We start from the raw sequence: 26656 nt of genomic DNA on the forward strand, positions 1-26656 counted from the left end.
TGAGCCAATTTCAAACTGACTTTTCACGCCGCACAGAAAAAAGAAATGAATAGAAAGACCGGGACGCCAAGTAACTCAACCAATGAGCGGCCTCGCTTATGTCACGTGACCACGTGGTATATAAGCGAAGACTGAGCCGGGCAAGACTTCTCTACCGTGCGGTCGTCGTCCAGTACGTGTGTGTGTAGCTAGATAGCTCAAAATGGCGGACGGAGATCAGCAAGGAAACTACGGTGAGGGAGATTTTTCGGCTGATGGACAGTACGGCGAGTATAATGACGGCCAGTTCACAGACGGTCAGTACCAGCAAGAGGGCGAAGCGAATGCGCAGACAAACGAAGCCGCCCAAAATGGCTCCGACGCGAAGACTAACGAGGACGAGAGGTAAATATCTCGTTGTGCCGAACGAGTGTCAATTTTTTTGCTTTTTAAGTGTTTGCCGAGTTACCTTTGACGTTAAAGATGTTTTTGAGAGTTTTCGTGTGCTGTAGTGCGCTGTAGTTCTCGTGTGTTATTTGCGCTTGTCATACATGGCGTCGGTCGCCCCCTTTGTTCCCTCTTGAGCGTTAGCGCCATTTTGTCTCAATCCTCGGTAATCCTTCAGCCCTCATTGTCATCGGTGCCCCAATGCCTGCCCTGTCGACGGTTCTTGGTTCTACGATCATGGTTTGCAAAGTATTTTATGAGTACTGTGTGTCCAGTATATTTCTTTCGCTAATGACGCCGGTATCGATCGGCATTCCCGCCCATTGCATTAAGTGTACTGTGACGCTTTGATGCATGCGCGTTTTCTGGAGCCTTGCTACTGTTCTCTGTATGCAATGAATTAACACATAGTGTTAAATTTAATGGATTCTTTACAGATAATGGTGCTGCTATCTGGAGGTGTCCCCGAGTAGTGTTAACGTAACGCTCCTAAATCGGCCGGAGCGCGGGGGCCCGTGTCTACGGTGTAGGGCTCGCGCTGTGTCGCCCATGTCGATGGATGTTAACGCTGCTTTCATTTCCGACAGGTGTGCCCAGCTCATCACACCAGGAACATGATGCGCAGCGCTGGCACAATGGTACATTTGCTGAGTTTCTCCAAACTAAGCAATGTAATCTGTGCTACAACTTCGATGACTTCAAGCGCCTCTAGATGTGCGCCCAATGTTTTTCTCTCTCCCCTTCTCTCCCACATGGAGGATTTGCCGAAGTAGTTCATCATTACCTCTAAGCAAGATAAAGAAGAGTAAAGCCTCAATTGCAGCGACCCTATACTAACTGGAATGCCATTCTCTCAAAGTGTCTCAATTTGCAGTTGCTGCCATTTTGTAAGCTTCACTTGTTGCTGTAAAAGTCTGCACTCCGTAAAAACAAGTGTTATGTATGGCTTTTGTGTGGTCTGGAAAGTGTAATAGTAAAGGTAACGTAAGTAGACGCCTTTTCGTCAGTGATCACTAATGTAGCCCCTGTGAGCCGGCTATCTTGCTAAAGTGTCAATCTCGATCCTCTCTTCCAGAAAACTCTTTGTTGGTGGCATAAGCTGGGACACCGATAACAGTAAGCTATTGGCTAGCGGCGTTCAGTGCCGTCCTCGTTTCGCCTGTTACTTCATTGATATTTGTTTTTTCTTGCAGAGGACCTTCGGGAATACTTCTCGAAGTTCGGCGTTGTCGTTGATGTCAACATCAAGACAGATCCCACGACAGGAAAATCCAGAGGCTTCGGTTTTGTCACATTCAATGCAAAAGACGCGATCGAGGCTGTGAGTTTTCGACTTTTCTTTGTTGCCAAGTTTCTGCGCGGGTGGATGTTAATAGTTTGTGATATGCAGGTGCTCAAGGCGACCCCACACACTGTCAAGGGCAAACAAATTGACCCTAAGCCTGCGAAGGCGCGCCCCGGGATCAAAAAGATTTTTGTTGGCGGATTGGAGTCCGACATGCCAGAGGCTGACATCAAGGCCTACTTCGAGAAGTTCGGACCCGTGAGTATTACAGAAGTGTTGCCCTGTTAAGATATAGGCCTATCTTTGTTTGTAGTTGTCAGTTGAGCCTCTTGCTGGGAGTCCCGAGAGCTCCACTGCCAACTTCACTCAAATCTGTGGTCGCCGCATTCGATTCGCGGTAAAAAGCGCGCAGGTTTCACGCAGTCGGCATCAACCACGTGGTCTGCAGTTTCAGTCTCAAGTGTCGTGCCATGAAACGAGTCTCAGAACCGCGTGGTTGCCGCCGATATGACAGCGTCGATTCAAATTAGACCTCAAGTTTGAATGACGCTTCATGTTGCGAGTGCTGTGCCCAGTTTTTCTTTTTACTTAAAAATGATTATTTTTTGCAGGTGGAAAATGTGGAGCTTCCGTTTGACAAGGCAAAGAACCAGAGGCGCCAGTTTGCTTTTGTGACCTTTGAGCGAGAAGACTCCGTGGAGCTGGTCTGCCGGGAGCCAAAGCAGAAGATTGGCAACAAAGAGTGCGACATCAAGAAAGCGACACCCAAGCCTGATGCCAGAGGCATGCGTGGTGGATGGGGTGGTGGCGGCGGCTTCGGTGCCGGCGCTGGTGGACGTGGTGGACGCGGAGGCAGAGGCGGCCGTGGACGGGGTGGAGGTAAGCTACCCTACTTCTATTCTAATGCCATTGTTTCTGATGCTTTCAAGCGACCACACCAATTGACTCCGTAATTGTTTGCAGGCTACCAGAACCAGGGCTGGGGCAACCAGGGAGGCTATGGAGGTGGCGGCTATGGCGGCGGCGGCTATGGCCAGGGTTATGGTGGCGGCTATGGCCAAGGATACGGTGGTGGCTATGGTAACTACGACTATGGCAGTGGCTATGGCGGAGGCTACGACTACTCCGGGTGGAACTATGGCGGCGGCCAGGGGGGTTACGGAAGCGGATACGGTAGGTAGCTGGGGGTTTGCCGGATGAGACTGTATATTTGCTATTGTTGCCGCCAAGTTGCTTGTTTCTTTATCGCTGTGTAGTTGAATAAATGTAGCCACCCCTGTTCTTGACCCAGAGCTGGTGCTTGTGCTCTTTGTGGTGGTGGTGGTGGTGGTAGCAGTGCACAAGCAACTTGTGGTGTAGTCAGTGTTGCTCCCTAACGCTACCTTAACGCTGTTGGGGCCAGTGTTAATGCGCATCGGCAGTTGACGGCGGGGTTATTTTCTTAGCCTGCTAGTAGTATAGTCAGTGTTCTAACGCTCGCTACCTTAACGCTGTTGGGGCCAACACGCATCGGCAGAGGGACGGGGTTATTGCTAGGCACTTTGCTATAGGCGTGGTGGCCCTGCGTTCTCCTTAATCTTACTTTCTGTTGTTTGCAGGCCAACAACAGAGTAACTACAACAAGACGCGCCGCGGTGGGGGAGGTGGTGCCGGTGGTGGAGGCTACCACCCCTACAGTCGTTAATGGGGAACGTGTAAAACGTGATGACTGGACTTCCCATTGTGCTGCCTCCTCATATACCCCCCCTCACATCTCCATGCAAGAAGCAAACATGGACAGATTTTGTTTTTAAGAGCGGTACTGCTAGCATCATTTCCCTCCTGTCATGTTCAGTGTCTGCCTCCCCCTTCATCAAGGAAAACAACAAACCACTGATCTGTACATAGGACATTTCTTTTCACTGTTCCAGTAAAAGCTGATTTAGTCATCCAAACATGGAGTTGTGGAGTTCTTCAATGGCCTGTTGGCGCTGCTTCATTCGTTCCTGTAAAGGAAAGAAGCAGTACATTAGTGGAGAGTAATGCAGGGCTGCTGGTTCAGTGCCTCTGTTCGATGTGCCTTGATACGAGCTCCCACACTTGGCATATTATTGCCGTCCCCACTTAGCTGACTAGACCACAATTGTTTTGTGTTCTACTGCCATGCCGCGTTTCACTGGTCGCACTTTTCCATTGTGTGTGGGCCCTGTTGCTTCAAGGCACGTCGGATATTGCATGCATTAATCCTGCAGCAATGCATCGCTGCAACTGCGGATGCTCTTGTGGATTTTACACTGAATTAGGGTTTGCCCTGGAATGGAAAAACTGCCAAATATGCTTTTAAGTGGCCAACTCGTGAAACTGGGACTGCATACATCAGCAGTTTTTGCCAAGTGATAAGGGTGTGCTTGCACTTGGAGCGGTGCACGAGCAGAGATTCTTTACGCACCTGGCCCGGTGCATCAAAGCTGGGCCCAGCTTGAGCCCGATGAATTTTGCCTACCTGGCAGAGCCAGATTGCATATTGGGCCGGAGCCAGCAATCTACCTACTGCTGGAATATGGAATCGACTGAACGGCATTTAAAGTAGCAAATGCTTTTATTGGCGCATGCTTTGCCAACTAGTGTGTACATAACAAAGAAATTCCTTGTACAAACTGGCCCGACAGCAGACATACTGGGTATGAACGTTTGGCAGTGGCATACTGTACCTACTAATTGCAACAGTAGAGCATTTTGTAATGAACATTGTAGCTAGGAATGTGGTTTCTAGCATGACTTCAGTTTCAATATTGAGCGCTATAAAAATGCCAGGGACAAAGAACAGACCGCTTTGTTCACTTTGTTTTTATTGCGCTCTCTTGGAATATTAAGCATGCTCTACAAACCCCAATCCTAACCCTGGATATGTAGCACCTTGCCACAGCAAGGGAAATGATTTCTGTAAATACAAAGATAGTCAACGAAAAAAGCTACTTCGCAGAAAAGACCTTATGCAGATATCACGTCTGGCAAGGAATCGCGTTAACGCGTGTAATATAGCACGGTAGAAGAGTAATATAATAAGGCATAGTACAATGCAAATTTTGTAATGGGTAGGTCGTTTAATGCTTCCAGCCCATTACAAAAGGGCTCGACCGTAATTCTTAACCACAGCATCAACAAAGCACAAGCGATTCCTTACAGATGTGTATTTGGTACTTCTTAATCAACCACAGCATCAACAAAGCACAAGCGATTCCTTACAGATGTGTATTTGGTACTGTGCTTCTCTGCAGAATGATTTAATAATGGCCTAGTGGGTGCTTCCCTACTTGTAAAATATAATTTATGGTGTAGCGGATACCTTGCATATATGTTGGTTGTTCCAACAGTTTACAGCAGGCTAGAAAGGCCACTGTTTCACTGAGACTGCTGCGTGTTCCATGCAGGCCTGGCATGCACACTGCAGAAAATTTCATATGACTTCGCAGACCTCTGCAGAATGAATACAGCTCATCTCTTCGTTTCTGTCGTTCCCAAACGTGCCACTCTTTAATATCCATAAAACTCCTTTGTGGGCCTCTCGATGCAGGTTTTGAGCAGCGTATGTTACGCCTGCTCTCTTCGTCCCTTATTATAATTGTGTATACCTTCCTAACGATGTATGGGTAGACAATGACCATTGGACTATGCGGGTAGGACAGACGGGAGGTGAACGAATAGATTTCAGTCTGTTTTCATTCGTTCCAGTTTGGCGATAAATGTGCGATTAAGCTTTTTAATGCTTGCTCATTGGTAAGGGGACATGGAATTCGTAGCTGTCTTGTCGGGCCAGATATTTCATCAAGCGAAAATACTACTTTGCCCCACGCCTTGTTCAATGGACCTTAGTGCACATTGCAACGCTGTTGCGGCCGTATCCTGTAGCTCGCACCATGCAGCAGATAAGACGAAAGCTCATACGTTGTGAACACATCAAGCGGGCTGTGCATGTCCATATCGCGTCGCACGACCACTGGGAGCCACGAAAAAGGAATGTTTTTCTATTGGCCGCGAGATCGAGCTAAGTCGCCGCCTAGCGGCTTCTGGCTGAACCGTGCCTAGTGTGGATTGCTCCATGCGTCGTCTGCTAGCCCCATTATGTTTGCATGTGCGCGTACGTCATGCAGATCCTCAAAAGGCGGTTTCATACCTGCCAAGTTTGGAGAAACGGAATCCGGGAGATCTACTCAACGGGGGGGAGGGGTGTAAAAAGTATGCCGCCCGCGGGCGGGGGGGGGGGGGGGCGGTACTGTGATAGCAATTATATGGACACTGTCAGCGGGATTTTGCGGTCGCCGTTGATCTGTACAGAGTCCAAACCAATAACATCGCTTACGCATTGTCTGTTCCACGTGCGAGTAAGTGCGCGCTAGCGCTAGGGGCGAACGTGGTTGAAGCAGAGATGGAAACGACCCGGCCGTCACCGTCACGCGAAGGGCACATGCGATAACATCGCTCCGCGTGCGAGGCCTGTCGTCGCTTGCTTACCAGTTATTTCGTCGGGCAAGGGACCATAAGGGGCGCCGTTGAGACGGGGACGGTCGCAAGCACTGGCGAACACGCTATCTCGACAGACATCGGTAGCGGCTACTTTAAGTGGAGAGCCCAGCACTTAAAAGTGCTGGGCTCTCCACCTAAAGCGGTAATAATCGACACAAAATTTTGAAGGCGAGATAACTTGTGGGATAGATTTGTGTGTACACAAACGCATCATATACGAAATATTAACGGCTGATATAACCTATAACACATTTAGGATCAATTTTTAAATTGCGTGTAGCGCATCTCTACGCGAAATGTCCCACCTCGCGTCACCGTGACGCACGGGGCGCGCAATGCACTGGACGCGCGGGGCAAACGTTCAAAATCCGGGAGACTTGGCAGGTATGCGGTTTGTTCCGTTGCGTTAGTGCAACTTTAACCGCTCTCATACGTATGCCTAACACGATGTAAAGAAGCACTTGGCCTTGATCGGCTGTATATGTACTGTAATAAGATCAGAGAGTGCACTTGTTGAGAGTGCTGTGTGTGGTCGTCGTACCCTTCGTTCACGAGAGTCATATCAGTGTAGGTGCCGCTCTGTGGTTCAAGCGCATTGCAAAGTGCACTTGGTGTTGCCCTAAAGATAAGTATTAAATCCCATGTGAATATAGCCTTTTAGCGGTGCGGTGGTAAAAAAGAAGGCTCGCATGTACTAGAACGTTGTGGTTAGGTGTTGTTTATACGTTACGCGATGAGCTTAAGTGAACGGTCCTGGTCTCACTAGAGAGAAATATTTCTGTTAAGTCACGTCTGACACTGCGGTACTTAAATTGTCCCCTAAAAAGAACAAAAAATAAAATGACACGGAAATCGCAAAACTGAGTTCCCTTGCGCAATTTAACTTGTGGCGAAATTTATACAAGATTACCCATGTACTTAGGTTAAGGTGCGCATTAAAGAGCGCTGATGGTCAAAATTAATCCAAACGGCGTAGTTTACATTTTATGTCGTAGTAATTTCACGCGAAGCCACATCTTTTTTTCTTTACATTATCTTGAGCGTTTGTGTTGCATTGTTTAGATTGACTGAAGGCAGCGGACATTATTCGTATAAAAAAACCGTACTTGGTCCCCTGAAATAACCGGACCTTTGTTCCATTACTGTCGTGCAAGCAATCAATCGAAATTTCCGTGCTGTCCAGTTTACCTTTGTGTACTGTTACTGGAATAAAAACAAGTGTGTGCGTGTTAAACGTCTCCGTAGCGCTAAAGCGCTGTCAGCCACGTAGCTTTCCTCGGTAAACTCGTCAACTGTCCTCCATTTCATGGAGAACTGAATGAGAAATGCGAATGAATATTTGAGCACGCAGTGCACATAGTGCTATTTCAACTCATTGTGCAGAAATACGGGCTTCTTTTTGTTGTGGGGCATCCAAATGAACAAGATGTAAATAGTTAATTCAGTCGCGCTATTATACAGCAGTGCATAGTAGGTGGAACACAAGCTAAACATATACAAATAAAACAAGAAGAAAATGTCGCCCATTGCGGAAACGCCGACTGTCGCCGAAGGCGAGCAACCCGTTCGTTGGCAGAATGCGCTTCTCTCACAAGTAATAGGTGGATAGCAAAATGACGTCTTCCGGTTCGATGCCTAGCTCTTTACTGTTTCAAGGTGTGTGCCGTTCAGTGTAATCGGGGAGAAAACGCGTACTTTCTGCGACGCGGTTGTTACCAGTTATCTTGCCTCCTCCCCGATTACACTGAACCGCACACAACTTGAAGCAGCAACGAGCTGTGCCTTGACGGTTCCTAGAACCGGAAGTGCTGTAGCAGACGACGTGCCGTATTGCTATCCACCTATTGTAACGTTCGGCGCGCTTCGTGCATTAATTCGGGAATGAAGAGCGCACATATTACCACAAAGCTGCAGTCAACGCATATTGTTTGCCGCAAATCGGGTCACATCGCTCGCAATGAAGCGCTGTTGTGCATGTTTGTATACGCGCCGACAACCGCCTATCCACACTAGCGCGGCGACGGTGCTGCCACCTGCAGGGATGCAACAGCTGCGCCAATTGTGCCATTTTGATACAATTTCGTTTTTCTGCGCCGAGCTGCGCCAAAACTGCGATATTTCTCGAAATTGCGCCACGCTGCGCCAAAATGCCCCCGGTAACCGCACAGATTTTCGGTTGTGCTAGTTTTAGCCTCGTTTTAACGCAGAACGAAGCCCGTATTGACGACCTAATGTTGGGAGAGGCACCTTCATCCAATTCGATTCGATCCAGTGGCGCTTGACTCAAACAAGACGTTAATCTGTTCTGGTGTGTTTGCTGGTGGGCCGATGGGCTTAAATGAAGTTTTTACTGCGGGTTTAAACGCTGCTTTACAGGGTAATTCAGCATGAGCAGAGGTGAGCGCCCATTTAATGTGGAAGCACCGCATAAAGAAAGTTAACTGACAAATCATTGGTCGACTAATCATCTTGACATCGACGCGAGTGCGGTCACCGCTTTCCTGGCGCGAATGTTTAATGGCAGATACCAACCAGCACGTCAGTACAAGTTATCGCCAGCAACCTTTTCGTGATCAGGATCTTTAGCGCGTGCGGCATAGCGCTATTGGTACTATGCTGTTAATATATTGCACGCATTTTATAGGCGACGAACCCAAACATGCCGTTGGCCAGGGGCGTAGCCAGAAATTTTTTTCGGGGGGGGTTCAACCATACTTTATGTATGTTCGTGCGTGCGTTTGTATGTGTGCGTGCCTATATACGCAAGCAAAACTGAAAAATTTCGGGGGGGGTTTGAACCCCCCCAACCCCCCCCTTGGCTACGCCCCTGCCGTTGGCTGCCGTCACCTGAGCGGAAACGCAGATTGCGTGTCGCTTGCAGAAACGAAAGCAGCTCACCATTGCTGCGTTAACCCAACGAAATCTTTGCCGTATCCCTACATGCGGTCATGAGCGGAGCGGGTAGGAATACTCCTCGGGAAAAGCTGTCGTACGGTAGAGCACGCGACCGACCCGGGAGTGAAGGCGTCCGCTTTGTTGGAGACGCGCTGCACGAAACTAGCAAGGGTTCGACTCTACGCGGCGACAGGCACTGCGTTCAATGAAACGATGCCGACTTTCGCTGTGCATAGCTCTCTCTCTCTCTCTCTCTCTCTCTCTCTCTCTCTCTCTCTATATATATATATATATATATATATATATATATATATATATATATATAATTAAAGATAAGGGGGAGGACGCACTTATGAAGATTGTATTTATTGGCTGGTTTGTCTTAGACGTTGCATGACATATAAATATGGTGTCCCTCTTTAAAATGGACTTTCTCCTCAAGATCTTAGCAGGGCGGAATACAAAATTCAGCGCATCGGTGCTGAACGAAGTGGATTGCAACAATGACGTGATCAACCGCTGGTGCAGGCCAGGTGTAAAGGACCTTGGTGCAAATTCACCAATGCACAAGGCCTTACTGGTTTCCGGAGAATTCACTGGCATTATTCAGCATGTTATGCACCGAAAACATGATTGTGGTGACATCAAAATGTTCGCATATATTTTTTTGTCACGGTTCCAAAAGCAAGCTTTGTTTGTGAAGCTGCTCCAAATTTGGAATTTTGTGCTCCAAAACGGAGTTTTTTTTCCCCGTAACTTGCTCCAAATTTGGATTTTCCTGCTCCAAAAGAGAGATTTTCCTGCTCCAAAAATTGCTCCAAATCCTATTTTGGCTGTTGCATCCCTGCACCTGTCGCCCGATCTCGCGGCGAATAGTGGTTCTCTGTAACGAGGCTCTGTGCAGACCTTTTGTTTTATGGGCGGCTGGAAGTTCCAAGAACGCTTCCCTGCTCTGGAGCTCTGTGACTGTTGTTGCTATAAGTTATAGGTATAAATTTATTACATTTATTGTGATTACAAAATAATGCAAAATAAGGTACAAAATAATAATTAGTGCAAATAAGGCACGGAATAGTGAAGTGTTGACTAAAGTGTCTGGTGCATTTACTTTTAGCTCGCCCATTTCACATATGTCTGGTAGCTCCATGTAAGAAGCAAAAGAAGTTCAGTACTTGTCCCTCGTGAAACTTCTCCAAATAGTTTGCCCCACGTAAACACAGCGTTTTTTCGAGATAAAATATGTGGAACATGTGTATGCACAAAGCATACATGTAACAATTTCGAGAACTGAGTCGGGCCCAGTCCGAGCCCATCATCTCAAATCTGGGCCCGACCCTAAGCCTGGAGCTTCAGACCCCAGCCCGGCCCAAGCTTGCCGTGAAAACTACTTTACGCAGAACAGGTTTTCGGGTAGCTCCGAGCCCGTACAGTGCTCTAGCTTACACTCCTATTCATAGCAGAATGCCACTTCTACATTGTCTTCAGTGACATTGTTGCGAAGTCTACTTCCAGCACCCTGGCACCAAGTCTTTGCACCAGAGTTGGTGAGCAAGGCAAAACAGATGGATGCGATATTTCCCAGCTAGGCTGTAGTGAGTTTCCCTGCTAAAACGTATTTGGTAAATGTGAGAGCATATGACGAGCTTCCTAATAGTCTTAAAATGTCATGGTGGGCCCATTGTGCAGATATGTTGGGAGCCAGCAATGTTTAACATTGCAATAGAAGCATGCAGAGATATGCAAGCAACATTAAAGGGGTACTGACACAAAAATTTTGCGGCAATATGTTGCTGGAGGCCTGTTAGTCGTAACACGGCACATCGTTTGCTGCAGCGCACTACAGGTAATTAATGATGGGCTCCTCATTTCTGACTAATGTCAGTTTTGGTTTCAAAAACGACAAGCCCCTGGGTGCAACTATCACCAACTATCGGGTGCAGCGCTCGATCATGTCTGCACACAGAACTGTGACGCATTTCCACGCGGTTCGCGAGCAGCCGCCGAGAAGTAGGTTGCTGGAGCGAATGCGGGCAAAAAAACATGGCGGCTATGAAGTCATCATAACTTGTTGCAGCGTGGACACGTGAGGGAAGTATGGGGGGTCACCGAGGGTCACCTTTGCGGGTGTCGATCCCTCACGCAAACTTCAAAATTATGCATAACGTTAAGCGCAATACTGAATCGACGAGGACGGGACAGGGAGTGACACACACATAAGCGCTAAACGTGTGTGTCACGCGCTTGTGTGTGTGTCACTCCCTGTCCCGTCCTCGTCGATTCAGTATTGCGCTTAACGTTATGCATATGTCGCACCAACAAGGCCAAAGATCCACCCTTGCTAACTTCAAAATTAATTTAAAATACCTTCCAAGCTATGTTCGCTATTGATATTTTGCAGATGATATATGCATGTTCACGGGAATCGATCCCGCAGGCTATCTTGGCCGTGAAATTTTGTGTCAGTACCCCTTTAAAAAGTCCGGTGAGGCCCCTCCCAGATGACCAAAGCGCGGCAGCTGATTGCTTCCGCGACTAAAGAAATAGTCCCGCTCATGCACTAGGCAATGTTCTCTGGAGGTGGAGTCTCCGGCTGTCTGGCTCATGACGTCGCTCTGGTGTGTGCGCCCATTCGTGCAGGCTTGTGCGTATCCGCCTTTCAGGAGAAAATGCTGCGGACTTCTAAAGTTGTATCAGACTATAGAGTATTTTACAACAAATTATTAAAATTAAATTATTGAAAGGTGCTGGCAAAAATTTAAGCAGAGGCTAGCAGTGCTTAAAGCATTGCACAACTTGTGAGCCTACCTCCATGTGCAAGACTGCATACTTGCAGACACTGCTTACTACACACACTGTGTTTTTAATTGGAAAACCACATCAACTCGTTTGTTAGGGATGTCAGGTGCCCTTGACATCACAGTTGCACCTTAAGATTTATCTTGCCTTTGAATCTCCTGCTCTAGATGTGGAAATGGTGCCAGCGAGATGCACCTGGCGACAACTTTCTGTGGCAGCACAGCCAAAGCTACATGGGCAGAGCTTCTGCACATGTGTTACTAATACTAAGCCAAGGAGTCTGTTCGTGGGTGGTTTTGCAAGTGCAGCCAACATGTGCATTATCGTATGAACATCCAAAGCTTAGATTATGTGTGAAATAGTGTCATGAAAGATAAGTAATATATAGCTTCAATCAAAAGCTACAAGAAGCCTTGACATACTTATGGTTGCAGCAGTGAAGGAAAAGATACCTGTAATCATTGCTGAACTCTTCTGCAAATCAGATTAATGCTAACCTGCCATTGGTTCAAGTCCCTGTGCAAAGTGAGCGCCCTATACCTGTCGTGCCCGCCTTCTCCAGAGTGCTGTGTAGCTTGGTGAGGGGAGGGTGAGTGATTTTTGGCTGTGTTTGACAGGAAATCCTAAATTCCCAGCTTAGTGTAATGCAGTAATAATTGGTGTGCTTGTTCACAGGAGCCTTGTCTGCTGATCAGCAGCATTTTGTTATTGAGAAAGTGTTGCAGTAAAATAGCATGGTTGGCTAGGTGTGCACTGCAAGCTTCGCATCTTCACAGCATGTATGGTGGTTTTAGGATGCATATAAATTTCTACATGTTACAAGAAGCACTACTCCCATTTTCAAGATTCACTATTTAGGTCACATTGGTCGCAGTTCAGGTCGAACAAAGGGCCCAAGAGGCGTCTGAGACAAGGCAGATCTTGCATATAATGGAAGTTTTCATAGACTTAGTCATGATGCAACTGCCCTTAGAATGTTTTATTGAGTGTACTTACTGTGCCTAGTCAGCGCCATGATCCATTTGTAACTCGTTCACTGCATTGCTTAGTTTATGGTTTCCTTGGATGAGATCAGTCATTTCGTTCTTTTCTTAACTGTGTTCCTCCATTGCACCCACGCAAAAGTAGTCCAACTGGAAATGTATGTTCTTGCGGTGGTTAACCTGACCACGGTACGACTTGTTTACAAACTTGAGATCTCACTGGATCATTAGAACTGGTTGTATACTTGGCCTTTCTTTTTTTTTATTTGAAATGCATTGTTTTTAATGGCGCATATTGTTAGTAAACTGGCTCATTTCGCTTTGACTGTGCTGGCTACATCTCGTTGCTGTGCACATCACATAATGAATTTGGTTCCTGGATCTAGCTCACATTGAAAGAAACTACCCAACTAATATGCCTATGGTGGTGTTTCTGGTATTGCTGGAAAGCTCTCTTTACACGGTGCCAGTTATGTTGTTGAACTATGTAAGTTGCATGCTTGCTGCTGAGAGAGTCTTGCTAAAGTAGTCACTTCAGAGTGCTTCTCCTGGACTATACTATACCAGGAAGTTGAGTAATTGCTCCTCATTAAAACACGGGGCACCCCAGTAAATAATGGAAGAGAAGTACTAACAATGGAAACCTCAGCACCTGGTATGAGCATGTTGCTGACAAAGTAGGCGTCTTGTAGCCTCGTAACTGCTGCTGCATTCAAAACATCCCGTGTGAAAGTACTGGTTACACCAGTATAAGTATGCAACAGGAAGCCTGCTTTTAAATACCACAATTTATTGATATGACCTATTGCAAGTTCCTTCTTGCAAAGACTTCCTTGCTTGCCTGGCGACACAGCTATGGACATTGTTGTGGAGTGAATTTAGCTGAATGCGTGCGCGTCTAGAGATGGCTGCTGTCCAAAGAAGATTTGAAGGGGGGAGATTTTTGCTTTCTTTGTCGGTGTAAGTAAAGGTGCCAAAAATATGAGACAGCCACACAGTAACTAGTAAGGAGTTGTAAACTAAATTTATTACACGTGTATAGCGAAGCGCATTTAGTGTAGCATTTGACAGCATATCAGTATTGCTATAGGGGTAAGGAGCCTTCTGAAAAGTAACGGCATGCATCATTACTGGAAAGCATGGGCTAAGGACGGAGGTATGACGGGCTTGAATTTGAGCACAGGTACCTAGGCATAGGAAGTAGTTTAGTTGGGGTGGGGGAGTTTAGGTCTAGCTCCTCAATTCTAATGCTTCCATGCATAGATACTGAACAGTGACACTGCAGTTTATAGCCACAATATGTGTGCAAGACTGAAACGAGCAGCTTGGGTCTCTGGTACACGCCATCATTTGTGTTTCCAGAGTGCAAATGTTTCATATTATTTATGAAGCTTCTATGCACTCTGGAAAGCAATTACTACTAAACCCTTGTACATCCTTACGTCAAATATTTTTGCTTTTAGTTCTTTAAAAAATGCAATGAAGATGTCTTGCCTTCTGGGCCTTCAGTTCCTCATAGTTGGGGTCGTCCGTGGGTAGCTCATGCCGACACACTGGACAAGTGTTCACCTGCATGGTGATGGAGTATGATGGAAGTTAAATAACAGTGCTAAAAATTTTGCCAAGTGCAATTGTTAGGGGTAATTAATGTACTGGTGAGGACCCCCGAAATAGGCTCCACAATACTTCATAAATGTATGAAATATTTCGGTTATTGACACTGTAAAACATTATTAAAAAGTGCTATGCAAACAGGATGAGCACTAGACTACAATGATTTTGCTGCAGTGTAGTGAGAAAGCAGCTGTCACTCTAGCATTCAACACTGGCATAACTAAAGACTTTTAGAAAAAGGACACATGTTTTGCAGGACTATATATATATATATACCGGGTGTCCCAGCTATCTTTAGCCAAGGGTTAAAAAATACAATATTGGAGGCAGGCGAGTGAAATCAGTTGCAAATTGCTGACATCCAGCTTGTGCACTACAGACATTTTTTGTCTTGTAATTAACTAATTTGTTAATTAGGATTATCTAACTAAATTGCTAAATATTGACTTTAGGCAAGAAATGCGGCTTGCAAAGTTCGAGAGTGCCTTCAGAAACCCCCATTGCATTATTTGAGATAAAGAAAGTCTCACGTATACCATTTTTTCCAAGCTGCAAAGAAAGCCCGCGAAATACAAAAAGAACCACGTGACTAGTGCATTCACGCGCAGCGAAAATGCTGCCCTCAGCTGTGGTTTGAGCGAACGAAATCAGCTGCGGCCGGGACTCGCCGGCTTCGTTGCAGCAGTAGGCTGATAAGTGGGTGGTGGTTTCTTGGCTCGTGTCAGCCAGTTGACGCGCGTGACGGTGCAAGTTGTAGCGAGCGCAGGCCAAGAAACCACCGTTAACGGCCTACCGCTGCAATGGAGATGGCGAGTCGCGGCCGCAGCTGATTTCGCTGCAGTGCATTCTGCTCTAGTCCAGAATGCACACGTCCTGCCATGCATCTGAAATAATTGTGTTTTTCGGTGCCAAAACCACAATATGATCAGGAGGCATGCTGTAATGAGGGACTTCTGAGAATTTTGACAACATGGGGTTCTTTAATGCGCACTGAAATCTACAGTGCCCATGGATTAAAATGCTACAAATCATCTTGCTAAACAACGTCATGTTGCTACAAATCTGGTCGCTAAAGGTAATGTTGGATCTGATGTAGGCATTCATGTTGAAATTGTGCTGATATGACACGAACAGAAGATAAAGAAATGAAGGTATGTACATGGCTTAACCCTAAATTATGGCATTTCAATCCATGAGTAGTGTACATAACAGTTCTTGGAGCACCATCACCTTTACTGTGTGTAGCTGTAAATATTGAGATTAGTGGCATATCAAATGGTGAGCGTAGCGGCCGCTGTACATTGGTTCAGTCAGCATCAGGCTCTCACTATCCAATTAATGCCAGGATCTTTAAGTTTGCAGCTGTAACATGTGCAAGATTACCACCACGATTCCCGTATTTACAGCATTTTAGTTTGTTAAGCTTCTTACTGTTTGCGTATATATCAGGTTACTGAAAACATGAGGAGCCTAGAGCACCTGTGTTTTTTGTGGTACTTGGTGGTGCAGACCTCAACCAGACAAACACTAAACATGGCCTCCATGGTTTTCTATGCGTCAGCAAATGTTTGTGAGAGGTGGAGCTTAGCCCTGACCACTGATTTCCAGTGAAACATACCTCTCAGCAAAGAAGTTGAGAAGAGAAAGCACTGCTAGGGAGGAGAGCAACTTTTAATCGCCCCGTAGCTCCCTTGATAAAAGGGACATTGCTTTAAAGGTCTCTGAAACGTTTTTTTTAAACTGTAATAGTGCTTAGGCTACAGCATTACCAAATCATTTGCACCATAAATTAAGCGATGGACCTTGTCTCAAGGCAGCTGCGGGCAGTTGGATGTTACCCTCCTTCTTAGCACTGCTTTTCCTCAACTCATCATGCACGCAGCTGTTTCTAGTGATGGCAATGCGCTTGATGAGTTGAGCTGTACTTCCCTCTAGCACACGTTTGAGCTCTGACGCTCAATGTATCGATGAGCTAAAGCGACTCCGCTCGCCAGTAGCCTTGCACATACACATTATGGCGCAGCTTTACATGTCACCAATTCCTGGATTTGCAGCCAACAATGCAGTAAGGGCAATGCACGGTGTCCGAAAAAAAACAACAACCTCGAGATACACACTGGTTACACATCTCACGTCGGCATGGAGCATGTCCGTACCACGGGCAGATGTTCACTGTCCAGCAAAAGTCTAATTATGATTGTGTATTCTTGTTCTGTTGTTTTTTAACAAAAGAATTATAAAGTGTTTCAAATGTTATGAACAACATTTCTTAACAAGATGGAAAAATTGTTCTTGACATGGATTGGAGAGCCAATCGGCTCAATTGCCTTGCGTGACATTGCTCACCCATATAATACATTATGGAAAGGGGTGGCTGTTTTGGTTGAGCTACTGCAATCCGTTGCAGATTTAAAGCCTTATAATAAATTACTCGCTTTACGCAGAGCGCTTAAATTGGTTTGCTGGTGATCTTAGGGGCTTTCTCTACTGGCTCAATGCGTTTGTACAAAATTGTAAAAACTGTTTCGGGGTCCTTTCAATTATGGTGTCGATGATTTGGTAGACTAAGCGCTTAAATAATTGAAAAAAAGAAAACTGCTTCAGGCACCTGTTAAAAAGACTGCCAGAGGGCACTCTTTGTGTGCACGTTACTCTTAGCTGTATGTCGTGGGTAGTAGAACTTTTTCGTTGTTCATAACACAATGACCAGCGTGTCACATATGCAGTTTTAGGGAGAACTGACAAATGCCTACGTCAAGGCGTGGGATCGAGCTAGTTGATATTCCTTGATGTTGCATACAACGCAAAAGCAGACAAAGGAACATGGAGACAAGTGCTGACTGTAAAATGAACTTTATTTCCCTAAGCACAAAATATATACGCACGTTTACGTGATCACAAATGCAACTACCCAAACACGCATACAAAGACAGACTGGTCATCCACAGTGAGTGAGGAACACTAACAAATATTCACCTAGACTGCACATACTTGTGCAATCTAGGTACAACAGTTCCTTTTTATACAGGGCAACTGATGGTTTGCTAACATGATTGCCTTTTGCAATTGTGACAGCTGCAATAATAAAGTTAGTGCTACCGCTTGCGTGCCTTGCAATTATTTTGGTATCTTCAACCAGTAGGGTGCAATCACATTGAGCACGAACCAAAGTGAGAAACCCCTCTCCCCCTTCCTGTACTTTTCGAATGTGCTCTTGCAATCAAGAGAGAGGGAGAGAAGGGCTTCTTGCTTTACACAGTGCTCAATGTGGCAGTATTACTGAAGCTGTGGTTATTGCAAAAGGTAATTATATTGCCAAACCGTAAGTCGCCCTGTGTGAAAAGGAACCTGTGTGCCTAGAATGCACAGGTGGTGGTGGTGCACCTAGTTAATCTTTGAGTGTTCCTCCCTGATTATGAATAACTACTTCGTCTCCGTAACTGTGTTACTTGCGTGTTTATGAAAATAAGGTTTAGTAGGTGCTTGCCTCCATTATTCCTTTTCATCCCTTGTCTGCTTTATCACTGTGCACATCATTTTCCAACAGGGTGAATTTTTTCTGTAGTTTAGCAGCCAGGAGCAGCTAGCTGTAAGCAGATATGGTATAGGGGTTAGGTGTCATTATTGGCATTTATTGTCAAGTGAGAACTGTAAACTTTATGCTTCAGTTTTGTTATCAAGGAGTAACTGTGTTGGTTTGAAATACACAGATTCAAAGCTCAATATGTAGGTTTTGCACTTGTAGTGTTACTAAATCAAGAAAGACAAATAACTGATACTTTAGGCACTGTTCGCAGGGTTTTCAACAGTGGAGCTGCCTAAGCTTGGAGTTGTTGAGATTAATATAAGGTTTTTAGTCATTTTCAACCATTAATCTCTCGCTGCAACTTACATTGTTGTCTTCCTTTAGTGTTTCTTTAAGCATATAAGTCTCAGAACTGTTCCACATGGTCTGTAAGCTGCACCTGGCCCAGCCATATAGGTTAACTTGGCTACCGATTAGGGAATTATTCAATGAATGAAATTACAACAGTTTACACAATGTGCTGGAAAACAGAAGGAGTTAAATGTAAAAATTTTGTAAAATAACACGTGATCATTGTGTGTCAGGCTCAATTTAACTTCATATGGCTTTTCTGTTTTCTAGTGGCACTGTATTTTTTGTAATAGCTAACATTTGTTTCTTGAGTGGCCAGAATTTTCTTGGCAGACCTCAGGCATTTTTTGCCTTTCTACTTTTTCTCTAAAGTTTTCTCAAATCTGGCTTCTAGCAGGAGGTCAGTCAACATCATGAATATTTGAGGTGGCTGTAAACTAAGATGTTACAAAGTACTCACATGTGCCAGTCAGCCTGATAAAATAGTTGAAGGCTGCAGAGATTGTATTGCTGAAAGCTAGCTTCATGCTGCCAAATCAGCAGTCCTACCATCTTTAATTCTGTGCTCCAATGTTTCTGCTACCCTCCTATTCTTGAGTGCTTGGCAGTGGGCTCGACATTGTGGCAGCATGTGAAGAATGTGAATGTTTGCATGTCAATGGTGCGTGGTGCCATGGTCGAAATAAAACAAGCACTCACCCCAAATTTTTAAATAATTTAAGATTATAATATAATTGTTGGGGTTGTTCGTTCCAAACCCACGATATGATTATGAGGCACGTCGTAGTGGAGATCTCTGGGAATTTTGACCACCTGGGGTTTTTTTAAAGGGGCCCTGCAACACTTTTCCAAGTAGCTATAGAATGGCTTCACTAAAGGAACTTATTGCCTCACGAATCGACTGCTGAAAAAATTTTGAGAATCCTTCCAGTATGAGCGGAGTTACAAAGATTTCTCGCATGCTGTAATTGCTTTCTCTCTTCTCTCGTCCCAACAAAAGTGTTGGAAGCTAAGCAGGGAGGGATGGCACCTCGTGACCTTGAGCACTTGTTCTTTTTTTCTTCAAACGCGCAGCTTTCAATGCGATTTCAATGCGATCGCGCGCACGGGTACGTGCCGGCCTTCCGCGGCGGCCACAGTAACTACTGAGCCCGCCATGCTCAAATCAGCCAATGGCGTGGAACTTGAGTCAACGACGCAGTGATTTTGAGTAAATAGCATCATTTGTCGAGAGAAGAGGAAGCGATTTTTAGCTGACTTTGAGAATTTATCGTAAATTCCAGGCCGTGTGCTGCGCTATAATGTTTGGCTCGTGTGTTCTTGGGAGCCTCGACTACCGATCGGCAGCGTTTTCTGACCATGCTGAAAAAGTGTTGCAGGGCCCCTTTAAAGGGACACTAAAGGCAAATATTAAATCGATGTTGATTGTTGAAATAGCGTTCCAGAAACCTCATAGTGCTTGTTTTGTGCCCAGGAAATGCTTATTTTGACAGAAAATTATGTTTTAGTGGTCCGCACGGCGTTGGCGCACTTCAAATCACCCGCCTGAACGGGCCTTCTGATGTAGCAGTGGCCGTGCTCAACGTTGCCCGCCTTTACTGCCCGGCCGCCGATGCTATGGTTTCTTGTGCAACAGCAGCTATCAACCTTGCCAAGACGGAGGCACGGGCCACTCTGAAACTGTATAGTTCACTGTAACGGAGCTTAGTTTGGCCAGCAGCAGCAGCAGTAGAGTATCAAGAGCCAAGCACACACAGCAGTACGCGATACCGAAACTACCACTGAGACGCAGAGCTCGGCGAAAACGGAACTTTTGAACCACTCGCGCCGTTCCTCATGGTAGCGCCAGGAGGTTCTTTTTTCCATGAATCAAACAGAAACGAACAAGCAGCATTTCATTACGTCTTGTGATGCACGGAAGGTTCTTTTTTTATTGAAACTAGTTTGATTAATAGTGGTTGATTGTACTCGGGACTCTTTGACGTCATCGGGATCATTTCCAAAATGTCCCACTCGTGGCGCACGTCGTGCCCTACATTTACCTTAATTTCTCGATTACTAGAGCACTGCTGTTGATCCTATTGACGTTTTAGATGTTCTCACACATTGACCTTTCACTCTGACATAAATTGTATTTACCTTTAGTGTCCCTTTAACGTGCACCTAAATCTAAGTACACAGGCCTCTAGCATTTCCGCCTCCATCGAAAACGCGGCGGCAGTGGCCGGGATTCCATTCCGCAACCTTCGGGTCATCAGTCAAGCACCAAGAATTTAAGAGACATATTGGGACCACTATGGATCACTTTCCAACATATCTCATTGATCTCCTTGGAGTTTTCCTTCTAAATATCTGCAGGCAGAAAAAAATTCCATGCCTACTTTCCATGGCCATATTCTCAATAGATCACACCTGTATGGATACCATTTTCAGATCCCATCGAACTATTTTATTACGGTAACATACAGAAAGATAAACTTACAGAAGAGGTTTCAAGAATCAGGGATAGCACATCAATGTGCAATACCTGGCTAAGAAAATGGGTGTAGCAACAGGAACACAGTTCTCTCAGCAATATTTTCACGTCTTGTGTTTCTTGAGCACATTTTATACGATGCCCATTGCTCCGGTGAGGTTTTGCAGTGAAAGTATCCTCGCAAGTGACCAACTGAGAAGGTTTCCCTGTCTGTCTTGATTAGCATGCCTGATTTACTGAGATAGAACCATACGAAAAATAAGCGAGTTAGTGCCTAATAACTGTAGCATTACTGTCATAGCTTCATTAGCTTTTTGTGAAGCATGTTAATCAAGCTTTGGTGCACAGTTTATATACAGACCAATTTCAGCCATGGAACTATGCAGTCATCGTGGAAGAAGTGGCAGCAGGGCAGCTCTGTCACAACTTCTTTGTTGCCAAATTCCTTCAAGCAGATGGGGCACTTTTTACCTGCACAAACGTACACAGTCATCCTGCTTCACTCAATTGCACACATGCAGCAATTTAATCATGGGAGGCAGACTGACATCTTTCAAATCACAGAATCCCCCCCCCAACTTCCCCTGCGTGGCAGATTACTAGGTGATTTAAGTAATGGCTAAGCCATCTCCAGGTTCCCAACTACCTTGACAATTAGTATAAACTGTTTCCATGATTGTGAGGTAGGTGTATTTTCACACAGGTAAGTATGAATTTTTTTACTATTTGTTTCAACGTCTTAATGTCAACATTTAATTTCTCTGAAGAGTTGTGGCCTGCCTAGGGAAGTCCCACCCCATCCCCACTACGAGCTTCTGGGTGAAGCGTGACTGTTTAACAAGTGGTAACACTGTACAAGTATACTTACATTACAAACAGTCGTGCATTAGGTGGGCTGTCATCAAGACCTGATGCTTAGAGCTAACAAAGCGCTATGCGGAACCAATTGTTGTGGATCTGAATCCAATCTTTATATTATTTTTCACTTTTAGTTTAAACAGGTCTAGAAAAATTACAATTTGGCCTATTGAAGTGGATCACCTTCATGTTGATGAGACAGAGTATATGCTAGGCCAATTGCAATGGCCACGTATTAAAGATCCATTAACTGTTTCATTATTCTGTTTTTGAAGCACGTTGCAATTGTTAAATTAGTCAACCAGTAGAGAAAGGTCATGTCTGCTAGCAAAAGTCCGAGGACTAGCACCACTTTTTAAAAACCGTCCAGAGGGCCCGCGCGAGGGCCGTCAGGTTTAACCTGATGGTGCCCGAGTGGGCCTAGCCAGGTGACGTTGAGTTTACTCGCGTCTATTGTGGACCGAATAAAGTTGTTTCACTCACTCACTCTCTCTCCCTACCATGCCCACTGAGTGTTGGTCACTGGTTATTGATAGGTGCAGGCATCGATTTTAAAGTGCTCCTTGGCAGGTTTGAGCATTTCAAACAAACAAGCATGTTTTGTAGATAAGGCGATGGCACATGTGTTTGCAAAGTATTAAACATCTCTGTAGCGCAGAAACAGTAGAAATTTCAAAACAGGCAAATGTGCAGCCTTCCTAAAAATGAGCTTCCTGCAAGTCACAAGTACATGCTGCTTGGAATGTCGCCGATAATGGCACGTGAATTCAGTTCAACATCTGATGCATTATGCCGCCATTTGAGATGCGTGGCAAAGCAATATAGAAACAGCAAAAAAGAAAAGGCAGGTCCCATCACTTGGACAAGACACGCTACCTCAGCTCTGACACATGGGAGAGTGCAGAGAAAGTGTGTGCTTCTTGTGGATGCTATAGCCTGGTACGGCTTTAGAAGGCAGCAACATTTTCACTTCAAAGGCGGGTCTACACAGGCCTGCACCAATTGGTGTGTACTCTAGACTTTTGCCATGAGCCGCACGGTCGGTCAACATCGCCGAGCACGTGAGCAGGACTATCTATCTTGAGTCCCACTTTAGGCCCTGCCCTGCTTTGGTCATTTGCATGGGGCCTCTCCTGCCTTCTCGAGTTGTACTGACTATAGATGAGGCAAAGAGGGAGAGTATCTCTATTGACTGTAGCTTGTTGCTGCTGGTGGCGTGGCTTACAGGACAGTTCAGTCTGGATAACTGCAATAATAAACTGATTATAACTATTCTTTCAGTAAAATTCTCCCTAGGTGGTGCCTTATAAATTCTAGTGTGTAACCGAAATTTGAATTGAGGCCTAGTTAGAGGCCCTCTAATGGAGTTTGTTGTTGGGCTGTGTACATGGTATTATGGTTGTGTCGTTGGAGTTCTCGTGCCACATAGCGGGTAGCTTGGAAGCTGTAGACTTAATTTTCCAGTGGTTATTTCTATAACGTGGTTCCCACAATGTCCAGCAAAAGTGCATCCGCAGGCAGAAGGCTCTTTTTTTCCCACTCTATTGACATGTTTGCGTACCATAACACCCATTTTTTATTTCGATAGTTCCACTGACTCCCCTTCAAGGTGCCCAAGCTCCCCATGGTCTCGCACTATTTCCAGCTTAAATTTAGAATAGGGCCCATGTGGCAGAGTACGTACCAACTGTTATGTTCCTTCAAGACTTCTTGAGGTGGGTCATAAGCCAGCCAGAAAGGAAAAGTGTTCAAAGTGATAATAAAACAAGCAAGTAGAACACTATAAAGGATGCTTCTTGGAAAAATAGAATTGTGTCATTGAGCCGTCACAATTCAGCAATCCCATTAGCCTGCTTCTCTTACTCTTTTTTCATCCACCACTCACAAGCAGCAGACTGTGGAAATACGCAGGCGAGGTGTAGCTTCGACCACTGATGAAATTCAAGAAGGAAAATTATTGGAATAGAACGATTACATTATACTGGTCCTGGGTGTTACCACATTGTGACACTTATTTGCCCCATGGGCATTTAGGCCATAAAGATTGGCTTGAATATTAATATGTGAAGACATATTTGAGCTAGAGCTTTCCTTTTTGCAGAACTTTGAAATGACAGATGGAAGAACATCTTGTATGCTTTGAGCTGAGTTGACTGCTTTGCATTACCGTTCTTGCTGGTACACAAAGGCTGCTACGGTGGAAAGGAAAACCACACGGGTGCTTAAGAACAATACCACTGGTGTATTTTGGAACGGTCACCCCCTGAAGATGCTGAATTGGCCTTGAAACATTGGGTTTGAGTTTTTTTTAAACAAATCTTGACATATAAACCGATTCAGCTTTTCACTCTGAGGCCAATTTATATAGTTTTCGGACAACTCTGTGTTACGTGGTTGTTGTACATACGCATCACCTCTTCCTGTCCCCATCATCATCTTTATCACTCTTCCCTTCCCCTTCCCCTTCTCCCCTGTGCAGAGTAGCAGGCCAGAGTGCACAAGCTCAGGCCGACCTCTCTGCCTTCTAATAAATTTGCTCTCTCTTTGTGTTTCACAAAATAAATTTCACATTAGCAATGAAAAGTGCTGTTTTAAACCTTTTAAACAAGCATTTATTCATCTTCATTTTTCTATGACATTATGTTTCAGACTTAATAGCTTTCTTGTAAAAAAATGGTGAGTAAAGGCTTTATATCGTAAAACTGGCATTTTCACATTGTACACCAGTGAGCAAAAGTATACGGACCACGAAAGCGCGAGCCGAAAGCGCGAGCAAAAGTATACGGACCACGAAAAGCGCGAGCCCCCCCTATTCACCTAAGAGGGGGGGGGGGGAGAAGTCAGTGCCACACATTGAAATATTAGGGAGGGGGCCGCAATGTCAGCGCCATACATTGACATAATTGGGAGGAGGGGTGCTGCGACAAACCTTCCCCCCCCCCCCGAAGGGGAACCCTTTGCATGCCTATGGCCGTCTGCTGTCGAGAGCATTGCTTTGACGGAATAGCTGCCGGGAGCATTACTCTGATGAAATTTGTCAGAGAAATTCTCTCGGCAGCAGACAGCTTGCCACTAGACGGTGCAGACGTCAAAGGCATGCGGACAGCAATGGTCCGTATACTTTTGCTCACGGGTGTACATAAAAAGTTAAATATGTGCCACAAAATACATTGGTGCTCCAATTAATCTTCACAAAGCAGCTGTAGCAGTTCGAGATGATCTTTATTGGAATGCTAATTAGCAGTTTTTAAGATGATATTTACTGGAACACTTCTTAGCAGATTTTAAGGGGAAAATGATGCTAATCAGACTTATGCTAAGCAGACATGACTTCACTATGCTTAGCTTCAATTTTGCAATTGTGACATATACCCTAAGGTGAATAATTGAGAACCTAATTAGCAAATGCTTTAACTATCAGGGCATGGTTATTTCTCATGCAGGTAATTTCCATCCATTCCAAATATCTACATGAAAAAATTTATTTCTATAAATTGCGAGAGAGGTGCTATCTGTCATAGGTAATTTCGTGACACACACATATATGTCAGAAAATTGTATGTGAACAAATATGTGGAAGCTATCAACAGTTTTCGTGGCACACAGGAAAGCTTTCATGTTTCGTATATACGATCAAAAGTTGAAGTGCTAGCTCTGCAAATACAAAAACAATAAACAATTTTAATATGTGCCTGAAACAAAGGTTCCGTTTTCAGACTTGCATACAATAAACAGTGCTTACCAGCAGTTGGTAGTAATTCAAGGCTTTGATAATATATACTCTGGTATCAGCAAGCTGTGATGTAAAATGGTGGCCATATGTACTTATATCTTATCCAAGACAAAGGTTTTAGTGTCGCAGAACACTATGATTTATGTGAGTGCATTTAGCCATGCAGGCCACGCCCATTTTATATGCAGCCAGGAGACTATATTGCATGCATGTCATGTTCACATGCACCATGCCAGGTTATCTTGGTGTCCTACTTGAGTCAGTTTCTTTGTTGTCTACATACTTTTTCCTAGTGCTCAGAAAAAAAAAAAGGTACAACTGACACAAGCAATAAATGTGTTTTATGGGCACCAGCTGAATATTTGGAAAGTGTGGCACTAATATATTGCATTCAAGAGCTGCCATGCCGCAGTTATAAGCTAAACCATGCAGCTGCTTACCTGTTTCTGCAACAGGCTCCCGTTTGAGTGACTGAATTGCATGCTTGGACGCTGGCGGCTTGTGTGGCTGGTCGGGAAATATCCTTGGATGATAGAATATGTAAGCAATCTTCAGACATCGCGTTGCACATGATGTGAATATCGTAAATAACAGCGGCTCTAGCTCACCTTTGGTACTCCATATCGAAGCTGGCTCCGAATCCACCGTCAATGAGCAGTCTGCAGAGGGAAATACCGCAGTTTAAGTCTTAGCCAGCGTAGTTGTGCAAGTCATTGCGTTACGATTCGTGCGTACAAAGTAGTTGTGCTACCTTGCCAGATGAAGAAGGTGGTCCGGTTGCTCTCCTGGTCCCAGTGGCTCGCAGTTGTGCTCATCGAAGTACGATGCCATTATTAACAGCTGACGGAAATTTTGGATTACCGACAGGTTTCAGCGGCGGCAAACGGTTTCGGCGCGCAGGAAGAAGCGTCTGCTGTTACGCGTGCCGTGCTGATGCCATGCGAGCACCTCGCGTGAAACTTCGTTACCATCTTTAAAAAAAAAAATGACAATTTGGTTTTTTTTACTCTGCCCCCACTTGTTCAAGCGCTTTATCGTTTGTTTTCTTGCTCTCGTACTAGTAACTTTTTAGCGTATTTTTTGCCTAATGTTGTTTCTGCAGTAGTAGTGCTCAAATCATGGCGGCCAAACGTATTTCTGTCCCCAGATTAAAAATTTGGCACACGCAGTACACAAAAGCATAGCCTTCGAGATTTGCGGCTTAGACTCT

The 26656-nt window shown here is 45.1% G+C and overlaps 2 protein-coding genes across 2 annotated transcripts; one reads left to right on the forward strand and one right to left on the reverse strand.

The window, feature by feature from the left end:
* The first annotated feature begins 121 nt into the window (after positions 1-121).
* On the forward strand, positions 122-3577 carry LOC119395777 (RNA-binding protein squid). Its single transcript, XM_037662790.2, has 7 exons — positions 122-384; positions 1502-1542; positions 1620-1747; positions 1817-1969; positions 2323-2590; positions 2675-2884; positions 3310-3577. Exons 1-7 carry the CDS (start codon positions 203-205, stop codon positions 3393-3395), a joined length of 1068 nt encoding a protein of 355 aa, XP_037518718.1. The 5' UTR covers positions 122-202; the 3' UTR covers positions 3396-3577.
* Positions 3578-3601: 24 nt separating this feature from the next.
* On the reverse strand, positions 3602-26400 carry LOC119395792 (E3 ubiquitin-protein ligase RNF181). Its single transcript, XM_037662802.2, has 6 exons — positions 26198-26400; positions 26055-26105; positions 25887-25969; positions 21217-21326; positions 14383-14457; positions 3602-3696 (listed from the first exon to the last, which is right to left on the reverse strand). Exons 1-6 carry the CDS (start codon positions 26275-26277, stop codon positions 3637-3639), a joined length of 459 nt encoding a protein of 152 aa, XP_037518730.1. The 5' UTR covers positions 26278-26400; the 3' UTR covers positions 3602-3636.
* Between the last annotated feature and the right edge of the window lie 256 nt (positions 26401-26656).

Source organism: Rhipicephalus sanguineus, chromosome 1, assembly GCF_013339695.2.
Source record: "Rhipicephalus sanguineus isolate Rsan-2018 chromosome 1, BIME_Rsan_1.4, whole genome shotgun sequence".
Taxonomy (NCBI): Eukaryota; Metazoa; Arthropoda; class Arachnida; order Ixodida; family Ixodidae; genus Rhipicephalus; species Rhipicephalus sanguineus.

Bases quoted from the DNA above. Each gene is read 5' to 3' on its own strand.
- LOC119395777 (XM_037662790.2), top strand. From the start codon at position 203: ATGGCGGACGGAGATCAGCAAGGAAACTACGGTGAGGGAGATTTTTCG. The intron at 385-1,501 runs GTAAATATCTCG...CCTCTCTTCCAG, and splicing joins AAGACTAACGAGGACGAGAG to AAAACTCTTTGTTGGTGGCA. The intron at 1,748-1,816 runs GTGAGTTTTCGA...TGTGATATGCAG, and splicing joins CAAAAGACGCGATCGAGGCT to GTGCTCAAGGCGACCCCACA.
- LOC119395792 (XM_037662802.2), bottom strand. From the start codon at position 26,277: ATGGCATCGTACTTCGATGAGCACAACTGCGAGCCACTGGGACCAGGA. The intron at 26,106-26,197 runs GTAGCACAACTA...TTCCCTCTGCAG, and splicing joins CACCTTCTTCATCTGGCAAG to ACTGCTCATTGACGGTGGAT. The intron at 3,697-14,382 runs GCAAGACATCTT...TTTCCTTTACAG, and splicing joins AGGAACTGAAGGCCCAGAAG to GAACGAATGAAGCAGCGCCA.